Here is a 14,282-nt window from a genome sequence, read left to right as displayed (position 1 = left end):
TGCACCCTGCACCGACCGCCCTCGTGGCGCTGGTGCTGTACTGTTGGTGCTCATTTGGACCTTGCCCACCACTCACCTTAACTCCTGGAGAGTGATCCTGTAAGTTGATGTTCTGTATCTGTTTGCAGAACTTGTTTTTCCTTACATAGAATAACATTGCAGAACTCAGAAATTGCACTGTGTCCACTTTTTAAAGGGTAAAGAATCTATTTTTCAAAACGTACTTACCTGAACGATTTTTCTATGATGCCTAAACATACGTAAAGATACTTGCTACTTTTATAAATTGGTGTGGATAGTCGTCTTGAGTAATTTTGTCATTTATTGATCATTGTTTGTATTTTGCAAATGTCAGGCTCTCCTCTGTGTTAAACCTAAGGCTGCTTGACCACACTACCCCCTAATAGAGCACTTTGGGATTGCATACCAAGGCCCTGTCCACTCATAAGGGAACCCTAAGACTCTTTACACGGTATATCAACTTATTGATATATCACATAAAGAGCCAGCTTCCTACAGAATGTTTATCCACTTCAGTGGTATTTAGAAGATGGATGATGTTCTGGCTTAGGGAGAAGAGGACATCCTTTGATGTGCCCTGTCTTTGACCATACTGGCTCTAGAATGTTGAGGAGCTGGTAATGTTCACTTTAATTTCTTTGTAAAATAAGGGCACTTGTGGCAGAAATTTCTTTCTGTATTGTGGTTGTCTTGCAATGCTTCAGAAATTACATCTTAGCCTTATTGACTGGTAAGATGAGAAAGACGAGGAACCAGGCACATGACCTCCATTCGACTATGCAGCTTTGGTTTGATGACATTGTTGGTGTTAACTACCTGTGTTCGATTGGTTAGCATGTGCTGGTTCCTTCCTTACTTCCTTTCTTCCCTCCCTCCCTCTATCCCTCCCTCCCTGTTTCTTTCTTTTTCCTTCTCTCATGCATTCCACTTTGTCTTTCTGTTCTGCAGATCAGTGTTACCACCCCATCCAAATTTCATCTTTACCAGACAGCAGTTTCAGCGCTTCCTCTCAGCAGCCAGAGCACCCAGCCCATGCAGGGCACCTTAATTATAAGACTCCAAAAACAGACCTGCAGGGTTGGAGCCCACAAGCTGATGAGTACCATGAGCTTCCCTCTAGCCCACCTTACTTGCAGATAGATCTTCTGGAGACGCGGAACATCACTGGTAGGTGGCAGATGGTCAATATTTGTGCTGTGTGTTGGTGTATGTTAGATGCAAAAATAACTAATTGTTTCCTGTTCAGGACTAGCACAGCTCAAGAATCTGGATATCTAACCCTCTTAGACCACCAAGGAACAGCCCAGAAGGGTGGCACTTTCCATCAAATAAAAAAATAAGAAAAAGTTTGATTTGGGTTTGCAGACTGCATCATTTTTTATGGGTTGGTCAAATCTGAAATCACAATTATGATTCAGTGAACAATAGTTTGGTGCTGCAGAACACAAATATAAATATGATATAAGGGAGCTGAAGTACATATTTGCAGAACATGATTGCAAGCCATGCCTTATGAGTAGTATAGCTTGGATTGTGGCAAGGCTTGTGGCCTCTCAGCCTCCACACTGCTCCCTACCTTGAGGGCATCTTACACATTGCAGTGCACCTTATCAATAGTTAAAAGAAATATGATTGCATTAACCCCACCTTAATGGAACTCTGCTGCCTTCTCTTGCTGGCCAGCAGTGGTGAAAAAATGAAATATTGCACTTTGTTCGTATTAGCCCATTCTCTTTTTCTCTTTCATGGCCAAAAGAACTCAGCCCTTTCCCACTCCTATGTTCCAAGCCCAAAATGTGGGTCTGGTCTTCAAGTGTAATTTATACTTCTCTGCTCAGATAACTGCAGTCGGAAAATCTTCTTTTTTCCACCTTCGACAATTGAAAGGTATTCTGCCATTCCTACATTTTCCCCAGATCCTACCTGTTGTCCTGCCCCATCAGGATTACTGTTTGATCTCTAAACAGGCTTCCCCAACTCTTCCCTAGCCATGCTGCAACAGTTACAAAACCAAGCTGCTGGTGTAGCGTGCTCCCATTACCCCTTCTCTCAGATCTCTCCATTGGATCCCAGTGAAGAAAAGGACTCCCTTCAAAACTCTCCATATTGTTCTTTAGGCACTTCATAACTGAATTCTGAAAGTATTTACTCCTTACCACCTGACTCGAAATCACAGGCAAGCTAATAGTTGTTTGCTCTCTCCCTTTAATTAAAATTAAGATATTTGGAGGCTGCTATTTCCAACACCCCTGCTCCTCCTTTTGGGACTCTCAACCCACCTATGTGAGACTGGAGAATGGCTGCATCAAACTCAGGAAGTCCTTGAAAATGCATCTCTTCACCATGGCATTCGGCTAGGCCCCGTTGTCCTAGGAGAAGTGTCAGACTGATAAACACAAGTCTTACCAGCTAAACGCCTAAAGTTGGTTCATCCCTTTCAATTGAACTATGGACAGCCTCATATCCAATGCTTAGTCAACAGTGTTTATACAGTAGTAGCAGCATTAGGCAGAATATAGTTTGGATAGTATGCGCCGCTATACTTTATCTCCCCTGCCCTCCACAGGGACCACCTTAGCGCTCAGAAATCTCTGAATGGGGTGGTTTGAAGGGCTTAAGAAAAATCCTAAATAAAAAAATGAAATAAAAAGTTTACACGAGGCAACCAGTTATATCTCATTTCTGAACCAATTTTGTGGCTAAACAAAATTTCATAAGCTGAGCAAATGTCACTTATATATTCCACTTTAATACACAGCAGTCCCATATATTGCATTATATTCAACTGTGTTCAAGAGAAAGAAAGTGCACTTTGAAACACTTAAAGCAACCTCACATGTTTCTAATAAGATATCATAACATGTTTTAAATCCTTCTTCCTACCCACGATATGATCACACATCAGCAATCCTTCAATTTCAAAATATGTTACCTACATGTAGGAGAGTTGATGTTGTCTTCACAATACATTTCATACCAGCTGGCAACAAATCCCAGGCAAACACTTTTCTGCAAAAATGTGTTTTTAATAGATGGATCAGATTTAACTGAGAGTGTTTTGTGTAATTTGTCCCTTGCTTCTATTAATTTAAACCCCCCATTTTCAGTAGATATTATTGCTTTTATTACATCATATCAGCACACCTTATAATTTGTGTAATGAAATGAACTCTTGGGGTCTTCAGATTTAGATTAAGACATGACATTATTCTGCTCGTCCTATGAGTTGCTGAGAAAGTAAAATAAATGGTGGTCGCATTTTATTAATTAATCTGAGCCATTTGTATCTATTTTGTCCACCTTTAAGTCCATCATGTTTTGCCCAGTGTTCCACCAGAGACAGGGAACGATCATATGCAAGCTGTATTTGATCAGGCTTCTTTAGTAACCATCCAGCCTGATCTGCCAGGGTTTATGACCTAAGCAAAACTGCAGCTGGAGTTAAGCAAAACTACAGTTCTTTAGGTATTGCTCCTCAAAAGTGAGGGGCAGCTTGGGTTCACGTCTAGTCCAGAGAGCATGTGACCTATATCTAGGCATACTCATCATACTTAGGACACCTCACTGTACCTCACTAGTGAGGGCCAACAAAGATGAAAGTTGTTACATTGTGTTGTTTCTTGAACAGAAAGGACATGGCCTCCAGTTTCGTTTGGACTATTCCTAATGAAACAGACCCAGGTCCGATTTACTTAAGGTTGGTCCGGAGTGGCATAGTGAGGAAAAGATTATGTACTGTGATGCAACTTGCTTAATTTTCAGTGGCTGGGATTAATTCAAGCATCCCACACATAATTTGTTTTACTTTTTTCTAAGTTGCCTCTCTAGTTCCATTAAGTTTGAGTTACTGTCAACCCTTATGTTGGATGGCACAGATGGAATCAGTGCTTCAATGGGCAGGTACCATTAGGTGCTGAGTACCTGCACTTCTTTAATTTTAGACAGAGAGTACCTGCACTTTTCATGAGTGGCACAGTGTTTATAATAGGACAGCACTGCTACTTCTCAGTAGCAAGCAGGTACTCAGGGATAGTAAGTACAGTCTCTTCCATATTCCTATTTCACGTAGTTATTGTGGAGGCCAGTCTGCCTTACGTGCAAACCAGATACGTCAGATATATTTCTTCATGCCATGTTTAAAAAAGTCCTTTTTTACTCTCCCTCCCAGGTATTGTTCTGCAAGGAGCTGGCTCTTCTGATGCATATATTACCAGTTTCCGGCTGCAGTTCAGCAATGATGGCACCAGGTGGCATGACTACCGGGATGTTTCAACTGGCTCTGAACCTCAGCCTAAGGTACCCACTCTCTGTCACTTCATTGTGCTGATTCCTAGATCCATGCAGTGGTTGAGTGCACTGTGGACTCTATAATTCTAACGGTTAAATTGTTGCTGTGATGGAATATACCTTCATCTCCATGTTCCCTGGTCTCTGAGAAGATAATTTTTTTTTTATAAATGTATTTACCATTTTCATGGTAATACACAACAGGCTTTACTTGGTTACTCACTGCAGCAATACATGGTCTCTGAGACGATTAACAGTGATGTGCTGGTTAAGAAAAATCTTACCATACTTCTTTGTCTGTTTCATCCCCTTTGTGAAACTCACAGAAGCACAGATGCCTCTAAGAGTTTATTAGGATTGTTGTGTGCAAAGTTTTTCCCATTGTTTCTGCGTACGTGATCACTATCAATTATTTTTTATTCAATGTGTGTTTTAACATTTTTCCACTGAAAAGAAATTAGCCCAGGCACGTTACCTCCTAACGTGGTCTCCAAATCTCCCTCATCTTAAGAGTTTACATACGTGGATAGCTACAGTTATAGTGGTGCATGTCTGATTTGTTTACATATTTTCTCATCTTGTGATACTTCCTGAAATGTATAGAACAGTAGTGCCTATTAGAAAATCATACCGATGTGTATCAGTATCATCTTGTTTCAGCTAAGCCTGTGCATAGGGATAGTAATAGTGATTGTCACCCACTCTTGTGGGGGCATGTACTCTGTTGGAAACAGAATTGGGGCTCTTTGAATATACCAAATATTTCCTATTCACTTCTTGCCTTGGAAAGCAATTGCAAATTGTCATTGATCTCCGTTGGATATCCTCTGACACTTAGGCTCTCGTTATGAGTTGGCCGACTTGTCCGATATGTACCGTTACTCCAATTACTGCTTATATCGTAATTATGAGTGTTGTGGTTTTTATTGCTCCCGGTACATACTGACTGTCCTAAAGACACATCCTCATCTAATTTTCGGCAGGCCAAACCTGCTGCTATTTACGGGTAACACATGTGCGGTAAGCACCGAAATCCTCATGGTATATCCCATGCAAGGTGAAAAACTCCTAATGGGTGGTATATATCACACCTGATAAATAAAGAACATCACAGTAATGTTATTTATCAGGTATGATAACTATTGCACCTAATGAAGGCCAACTGGCAGTGATGGCCTAAATTTAAATATTTAGGTTGACTTCCAGTGGAAGCGAGGGGCAACTAAGCAGTATAGATGTTATGTGGCTGCTCTTTTTGGTTCCTTCAACTCCTCAGTAGACTGTATGCACAATGGTGTGAGACAGGACCAGGGTTTGGACAACTTGTTTGAAGTATGATGCGCATGTAACAATTAGATTGATTTCTTTAGTAGTTGCTGTTGATACTGTCTAGATTTAGTTATTTTATTGTTTGTCTTAATAAAGGAACAGTTCCCATCAATGTTCTTGCTCACAGCCATGTTTCAATTCTGGTCACTGCTTGTAATAGCAGAACCCAGTTTCCATTGAGTTTAGTTTGAGTGAGAACAAGGCTATGTCTAGTAAAATTTCAGCTTCACAGTATCATCTGAAAACAATATCCTCAACTTCATCAAGTATAATTCAAGTATAAATGGGTATAACTGGGTGTCATCAGCATATTGGTGAATGGCTGTATCCTTTTCAGATAACAAAACCCACAGTGGTTCCTGGTATTTGTTAAACATAAGCAAGTAAAGTGTAGAAATTATCTTTGAGGCCCTTAACATCGCAGCAGAAGAATGGGCTATTGAGAGGCAGGATTGGCCTTAGGCCAGGGTATGCTAATCTTTCTCTGGTACGATGAAGGTGGTTGTCTTTGTACTGATTTTAGTCTTAAAAGCGAATTAATAGGCTGAGAAAATGCTCGGTTTAGTGGTGTATTCTTGCCTTTTGCATCAAATTTCTTAATGAATTGACCCATAAACATGTAGTGAATGTGTTTGTGCATGTATACGTGCATGCGATGTGTGTGTGAAGTGTTTGTGCACAGTGCGCCTGTATGCACGATGTGTACCACCCCCATTGACCCTCCTCTTTTGTCTCTTCAGCACTTCCAGGGAAACTCGGATGACTCAATCCCGGTGGTCAGACAGCTTGAGCGAATGATCAGTGCACGACTAGTCCGGATTCTCCCTCAAGATTTTCATAACGGCATTTTTATGCGAGTTGAAGTCCTGGGATGTGTGGAAGGTACCTTTATGGCAGCACCTTCTAAAAATGCTTTAAATGTCCTACAGTTGACTGACAGCCATACACACTGATATTAAGTTATTTATACCAAAGGGAAAATACGGCATGTTCTTCTCATGGCCTGTTATTCACTATAGGGATATATTCATATTACAATTGGACATTCTGATCACAGTGACCAAGTAGGAAAACGGGAGTCCCAGACTAGTGGAATTTTTAAGGAGCAGGTTTCTGGTGAGGGATCGGATATGGATCTTGTGTTTGAAGACCTTCTTGTGAGGGATCATGTTTGACATTTCTACTGAAAGCCTTCACTGTGAAGGGTGAGAATTGGCTTCTGCAGTGCAAGAGACCTAACAACTTAGTAAAAGCAGTTCCTCTGAAGAATCAGGTTTGCAATTCTAGTGAAACCTTTATTGTGAAAGTTGAGAGGTGGCTTCTGTAGTGCCAGACACTTTCGTATATGTAAGATGTGGTTTGTACAGTAAAGGAGTTCCAGTTGAGGAATCAAGTTTGGCTCCAAAGTTCATGGTGAGAGGTGATCTTTGTGATTCACACTTAGGTATGCTAGGAGAAACTTTTTGGAGATAAGGGACAGTGTCTCGCTTAAAGGTGACAGAGATTGATGGGGATTTGAAGGGAAGGGCTAATAATAGACACTTGGAGGACGATTTGGGCAGGTTTTGGAAACACATGAAGAATAAGAAGGCAATGCAAAGTAGAACCTGAACTAGCCTCTGAGTCTTTGATTTACATGTATTAAATGGGTAAAATGTGGAAGACCCCATGGCCTAGGTGTCTACTATTTCTTTCTCTGTGTCCTGCCCTATGCTTACACAAAGGCTGGAAAATTGAGTCATACTGTTTAGAGACAATGAACCCTGATCAATTTCATGTCCTGACTAAAGTAAGGAAATACATGAAAATCCAGACTCTCACCAGTCCACATAAAAAATAGGATTGACTATTTTGGCAGCAAATGTGGTGGATAGCTTATGATTAAATTGGGAGATTGCCTGACAAGCTGATGCTTCTGATAGAACAGGAGGGCTGGAATGAAGTCAATCACATGTCAGACCTGTTGGTATATCTCCAGATTAACCTGTGCTCCAGAGCACCATTCTCTGTCAGTGATCACTAGAAGAGTAGAACAATAGAAATATCTATCTGAAAGAAACACGTTAGTTAGATTCCTCACCTTAGAATATCCCCAGGCGTCAGGCTGGATCCGGAAAGATTTTTCGTCAGCAATACCCCTTGCGCGTCGCTAGGCGTCGTCTGCGGCTCCGCGTCCGTCGTCGTGCACCGGAATGACGTCGTCAGAGTACTTAGACGCCTCCCTCGCGCGCTGACGTTAGTTCTTCTTTTTTCCGCGGCAGACAGCGCCGATCCGGGAAGAGCTTACCCCTTAGTCAATTTTTGACTAAACTTTTTGACTCTTTTTGGTCTTTTGTCAACTCGACTCTGGTGCCGGTAGGATGCCTGGATTTAAGGCCTGTGACGCCTGTCATCGCCTGATGTCGGTGACGGATCACCATCGCCGGTGCCTTTACTGCCTGGGGGCCGACCACGACGCGGAGTCGTGCCCCGACTGTCAGGCCTTGACCTCGAAGGCTAGGTGGGAGCGGTCCCGTAAGCTTCTCGAGCTTCGGCACTCGGCTCTGCGCCGCTCACGGTCCTGGTCCAGGAGGAGGTCCAAGGACCGGTCGCGGAGCTGCAGTCATCATCCTCGCTCGTCGGGCTCGAAGTCTTCGGGTAAGTCGAAGCGATCCAAGAAGTCCAAGAGGCGACACCGCTCTTCGGACTTCACTCGCCGGTCGCACGACTCGGCCGAGGGTCAGGGTGGTCCCACCCCCGCGGCTCCGCCGGAGCCGCAGGAGCCGCGTCCGTCTCCATACCCGCCGGTCCCTGGGACTGACGCGACTCCGGTGGAGATCAGTGCCTTCCTCTCGGCCATGAGGGGCCTGGCTCCGCCGTCGACGCCTGCCGGTGCGCCTTCAGGCCCCGCGGGCTCGACTGGGCGACCTCACGTGCCGGCGGCTCCGGCCCCGGCGCCGTCGACGACTTCGGTCCCAACGCCGCAGGTCCCTGAGAGATCCAGGCCTGGATCTCTGTCGGCGCCGGTCGACCTCACAACGCCTCCTCCGCCGGCGCCGACACCGGTTCCACCTCCGGCGCCGTCTCCGGATGACGCCGTTCCCCGGTTTAGCCCCTGTCCGCCGCCTGGTGCCGCAACCGATGCCGATGGATGAACGTTTCAACTACCGTCCGGCTCCGATCGTTCCTCCTGTTTATCAGGAATCGGATGACGGGGGCGACTGGGAGGGGTCTGAGGACCCTATGGCCCTCCAGGGTCAACTTTCACAGGACAGGGCAGATGAACTGGGGGATGCCAGTGGTCTGGACACTTCGCCGGACACTGGCTTCATCTCTCCTCCGACTGTGGCTTCGGAGGAAGGTGCAGCTTTTTCCGTGGTGCTGCGCAAGGCGTCCGAAGCCCTGGGGCTCGAGTTGCCTGCTGTGGCCGTGAGGACTAATATCCTCACAGAGGTGCTTCAACTGTCAGCAAGCTCCACAGAGCCTCTGCTGCAGTTCAATGAGGCCCTCATCGACGTTCTGCAGGGCACTTGGCCCAAGCCCTCCACATTTCCTCTTGTGGATCGGAATGTGGCCCGGCGCAACCGCCCTGTTCCGGGCGACCCCAGTTTCCTGTCCCAACACCCCACCCCCGAGAGCCTGGTTATCCAGGCCTCCACTTCTCAATCCTCCTTCCCGTCCGCTCCTCCGGATCGGGAATCCAAGAGGCTGGAACAGTTCGGAAAGAAACTGTTCTCTTCCCTGGGTTTGGGCCTGCGATCTTTGAACAGCGCTTGCCTCTTGGACCGTTTCTCCCACTCTCTGTGGGATATGGTGGAGGACGTGCTGCCACTGTGTCCGGTGGAGGCCCGGACACGTCTCTCCCAGGCACTTGCTGACGGGCGAGATGCAGCGCGACATGCCATACGGTGTGGACTTGACACCACGGACTCGCTGGGTAGGGCGATTTCCACCATGGTGGCGCTCCGGCACCACGCCTGGCTGAGGTCCACGTCTTTTTCGGGGGATGTCCAGAGTACCCTCATGGATATGCCCTTTGATGGCGCTCGCCTTTTTGGTGAGAAGGCGGATAGTGCGCTGCCTCTTTTTAAGGACTTCCGGGCTACGGCCTTGGGTCTCTCGGCCCCAGGGCCGCACACTTCTGCCTTTCGCCGCTTTCGTGGCCAAGGAAGGGGCGCCTCCTCACGTCCGCCTAGTCACCGGCCGCAGAACCAACCTGCACACGGTCGCGGACGTGTGTTCCGCCGTGGCGGTTCTAGAGGACAACGTGCCGATCAGTCCACATCCACCCCGGCAGCATCCGCCTCAAAACCTTCCTAGTCCGAGCTTTCAGGCCCATTCCACGCCAGTGGGTGGCAGAGTTCGCCATCACCTGCTCCACTGGCGCTCCATCACTTCGGACAGGTGGGTGCTGCAAATCGTCCGAAGGGGCTACTCCCTCCCCTTCGAGATGACCCCTCCAGCCATGCCACCGCAGTGCCACCGTATATCGGCGGATCACTTGAATCTTCTGCGGGAGGCAGTTACGGCCCTCTTGGCCAAAGAGGCCGTTGAGCGCGTTCCTGGTCCAGAAGTAGGCTTCCCACTACTTTCTGGTTCCCAAGAAGGGCAAAGGGGGCCTACGCCCTATCTTGGACCTCAGGAGCGTCAACACCTTCCTCCTGAAGGAACGGTTCAAGATGCTAACTTTAGCTCAGGTTCTGGCTGCCCTCGACCCTGGAGACTGGATGGTAGCGTTGGACTTGCAGGACGCCTATTTTCACATCCCCGTCCTGCTGGCCCACCGGCGTTACCTGCGGTTCACGGTGGGTCAGGAGCAATTTCAGTTCACCGTGCTCCCCTTCGGCCTCACCAGTGCCCCTCAGGTGTTCACGAAAGTGATGGCGGTGGTCGCAGCTCAACTGCGCAGATCGGGGGTTCCAGTCTTCCCCTATCTCGACGACTGGCTGTTGAAGGCGGGCTCGCCCCAGCAAGTCGTCTCCCACCTCCAGACTACGGCCGACCTCCTGCATTTGCTGGGGTTCTCCATCAACGTGCCGAAGTCACACCTGAGTCCCTCCCAGAAGCTCCTCTTCATCGGAGCGGTTCTCGATTCGGCGCAGTTCCAGGCTTATCCTCCGGAACAGCGGGTCTGGGATATTTAGGCTCTGATTCCCATCTTTCGGCCTCTATCCTGGGTTTCGGTCAGGTTGGTGCTGCGGCTTCTGGGGCTGATGGCCTCCTGCATCCTGTTGGTGCATTAAGCCAGGTGGCGAATGCGGGCTCTGCAGTGGTACCTGAAGTTTCAGTGGGCCCAGCATCGAGGCAACCTGTCCGACCATGTCTTGATCTCGGAGGGCACTGCGAAACAGTTGCAGTGGTGGCTCACGGACCGCGATTGGGTCAGCGGCAGATGCCTCTCCCTACCCCAACCGGAGCACGTAGTAGTGACGGACGCGTCCCTCCTGGGATGGGGGGGCCACATGGGAGAGGCAGAGATCATATGACTCTGGTCTCCGGCGGAGACTCAACTCCATATCAACCTTTTGGAGCTGAGAGCGATCCGGCTTGCACTGAAAGCCTTCCTTCCCTCTGTCCGGGGAAGTGTCGTGCAGGTGTTCACGGACAACACCACCACCATGTGGTATTTCCAAGGCAGCACTCGCTCGGAGACGCTTTTCGTCGCGAGTGGAGTTGCGGTCTGTTGTACGCCTTTCCGCCTATACCACTTCTGCCCAGAGTGCTGAAGAAGATCAGGCACGACCGGGCCCATGTTATCTTAGTGGCTCCGGATTGGGCACGAAGGTTCTGGTATCCCGAGCTACTCAGTATGTCAATCGATCCTCCGATACGACTGCCTCTTCAGGAGGACCTTCTGTCGCAGCAGCAGGGGACGGTCCTCCACCCGAACCTGTCCAGCCTCCACCTCCATGCGTGGAGATTGAGCGTCGGCAGTTGATGCCATTTGACTTGCCTCCTGAAGTCTGTGATGTCATTCTGGCAGCCAGGCGTCCCTCCACAAAGACGGTATACGCCTGCCGGTGGAACAAATTTTTGGCATGGTGCACAGCAAAGGCTGTGGATCCCCTTTCCGCCCCTCTTTCTGAGGTTCTACTCTTTCTTCTTTCTTTGGCCTAGCAGGGCTCTGCTCTGGGCACCTTGAAAGGTTATCTTGCTGCAATCTCTGCCTTCTTACGGCTTCCTGATCAGCCTTCTCTTTTCAAGTCCCCTGTTGTTTCCCGTTTTCTCAAAGGCATTACTCACATGTTCCCTCCTGTCCCCATCGTAATGCCTCAGTGGGACTTGAATCTTGTTCTGACCTTTCTGATGTGCGCTCCTTTTGAGACTCTTCACAATTGTCCCATTTATCTTCTGACCCTGAAAACTGCTTTCCTGGTAGCTATCACCTCGGCTAGACGGGTGAGTGAGCTCCAGGCTCTGTCATCGAAGCCTCCCTTTCTTTCTGTTCATCCGGACAAGGTTGTCCTCCGGCCTCGTCCTTCTTTTCTACCGAAAGTGGTGACCCCATTTCACCTCGGGCAATCTGTCACGTTGCCCACCTTCTTTCCGCCTCCGCATCCTTCAAAAGAGGAAGAGAGGCTCCACCGTCTGGACCCAAAACGGGCGCTGTCCTTTTATTTGGACCGCACTAAACAGTTCCGGGTGGACGACCAACTTTTTGTTGGATACGTAGGAGCTAAGAAGGGGAAAGTGGTACACAAACGGACCATCTCACGGTGGGTCATGTTGTGTATTAAACTTTGTTACTCCTTGGCAAAAAAGGACCCTCCTGTTGGGTTGAGGGCCCATTCCACCCGGGCCACAGCGGCTACTACTGCCCTGGGCCGGGGAGTTCCCTTGCGGGACATCTGTCAGGCGGCGACGTGGGCTTCACTGCACATGTTTGCCAAGCACTATTGGCTGGACAGCCAAATCCGGAGAGACGGCTTCTTTGGCCGTTCTGTTCTCCAGGACCTTCTGGTGTGATCTTGGTTCGCAGACCCACCACCGGGGTTGGTTATTGCTGGGGTATCTATTTTAAGGTGAGGAATCTAACTAACGTGTTTCTTTCAGATGAACAAGTTACTTACCTTCGGTAACGATGTATCTGTAAGAAACATTAGTTAGTTAGATTCCTCACCGACCCACCCATCCTCCCCGTTCTGCGAACTGACATCTAGGGTTAAGGTTATCCTTTTCAGGGCCCTAGATTTTTTGGCACCAGTGTCGGTCTCTTGCATGGCTCTGCGTTCCTGGCGCGGAAAGTTATGTACAAGAACTGACGTCAGCGCGTGAGGGCGGCATCTAAGTACTCCGACGACGTCATTCCGGCGCACGACGCCGACGACGGACGCGGAGCCGCAGACGACGCCTAGCGACGCGCAAGGGGTATTGCTGATGAAAAATCTTTCCGGATCCAGCCTGACGCCTGGGGATATTCTAAGGTGAGGAATCTAACTAACTAATGTGTCTTACAGATACATCGTTACCGAAGGTAAGTAACTTGTTCATCAGGTACAAGAATTATAGCCTGATTTAGAATTAAGTGATAATCGAAAAGAGCTATTATAGCGGAGGAGCTAAACATTGATCAGAATCTGCCTGTGGACATCCTCGATCATGCTATGCCTCTGGTAGAGAAAGTTCCACCAGTAAATAGTACTCTGAATTGTAGCCTTTCCTGGATAAATAGGACGTTTTTCCACTGTTAGCAAACTCTTAATCAGGCACCTGATTTTCTTTGAACAGGAAACAATAGCAAATGTGTCAGTGGGGATACACAAATGAAAGGTGGAACTTGAATTAATGGTGTATAGGTTCAAGTTCTACTTTCCACTGACACACTCTGCTGTTTTAGACATTTCACCTTGTATCTAGGGCCGTCAACTCTCATGAGATTATCAATGTGGCTGTTGTTTAATTGTTATGGTATCCCATTCACTAACCTACTATAATGGTTTTACCGTTGCTTATTGTTTGTTTCCTACAAAGTGTCAACCAGACTGCCAGGGGGACCTACAGCACCCCCTGATACCGGTGTGCCCTGCCACAATGGAGAATTCCAGTGCCACAATGGCAGATGTGTTCCTGCAGGACTGCACGGTGTAGTGTGCAATGGTGTTGATGACTGTGGAGATCAATCAGATGAGCTCTATTGTGGTATGGCATCCTTCTTTTGTTAAAAATATTATATTTTTACTGTGAAATGTCAGTTGGTTTTGAAGTTAGGAGATGGAAATGTCTATGAATCTCAGGGAAAATATATCTTCATGAATCGTTTGAACAAGTAGCAACGTCTTCTCTGCTTCCAGAACCCTCAAAGGAGATGGATTTATATATCAAGTAAGGGAGCAAGATTTGAAAACACGATGTACCGCTACAGGTACCGCTCAATACAAACAAATTGAAACCTTCATTGAATGCTGACATCTGTAGAGAAGAGCGAGGTCCTTGGTGCAATGCACAATTACATTCTAAATTATTGGTACAAGTCTTTATAAAAAAACTCTTGAGGTATTCCAGCAAGGTTTATCTTCCTGTTCATACGTGTCATAGGTTTGTGATTTATTGACATGGGTAAGGTTTTGACTATTGTACTGCAAGGGGTTGGGTAAGAGTAGGTTTGTCATTATTTGTTTTTCATACCTAGTCATAGAATTTATTCTTTTTCTTCGGCAGTTCTGTTA

The 14,282-nt window shown here is 47.4% G+C and overlaps 1 protein-coding gene across 1 annotated transcript in view; it reads left to right on the top strand.

The window, feature by feature from the left end:
- LOC146796142 (SCO-spondin-like) overlaps nt 1-14,282 on the top strand; it is a 1,481,201-nt gene that overhangs the window by 328,144 nt on the left and 1,138,775 nt on the right. The window contains exons 42-45 of the mRNA XM_085631266.1: nt 970-1,188; nt 4,190-4,317; nt 6,378-6,519; nt 13,588-13,755. Of these exons, the coding sequence (XP_085487392.1) occupies nt 970-1,188; nt 4,190-4,317; nt 6,378-6,519; nt 13,588-13,755 (657 nt within the window). The remainder of the gene's footprint in view (nt 1-969; nt 1,189-4,189; nt 4,318-6,377; nt 6,520-13,587; nt 13,756-14,282) is intronic.

The sequence above is a fragment of the Triturus cristatus genome, chromosome 10 (assembly GCF_964204655.1).
Source record: "Triturus cristatus chromosome 10, aTriCri1.1, whole genome shotgun sequence".
NCBI lineage: Eukaryota > Metazoa > Chordata > Amphibia > Caudata > Salamandridae > Triturus > Triturus cristatus.
This window is presented reverse-complemented; position numbering and strand designations above follow the sequence as displayed.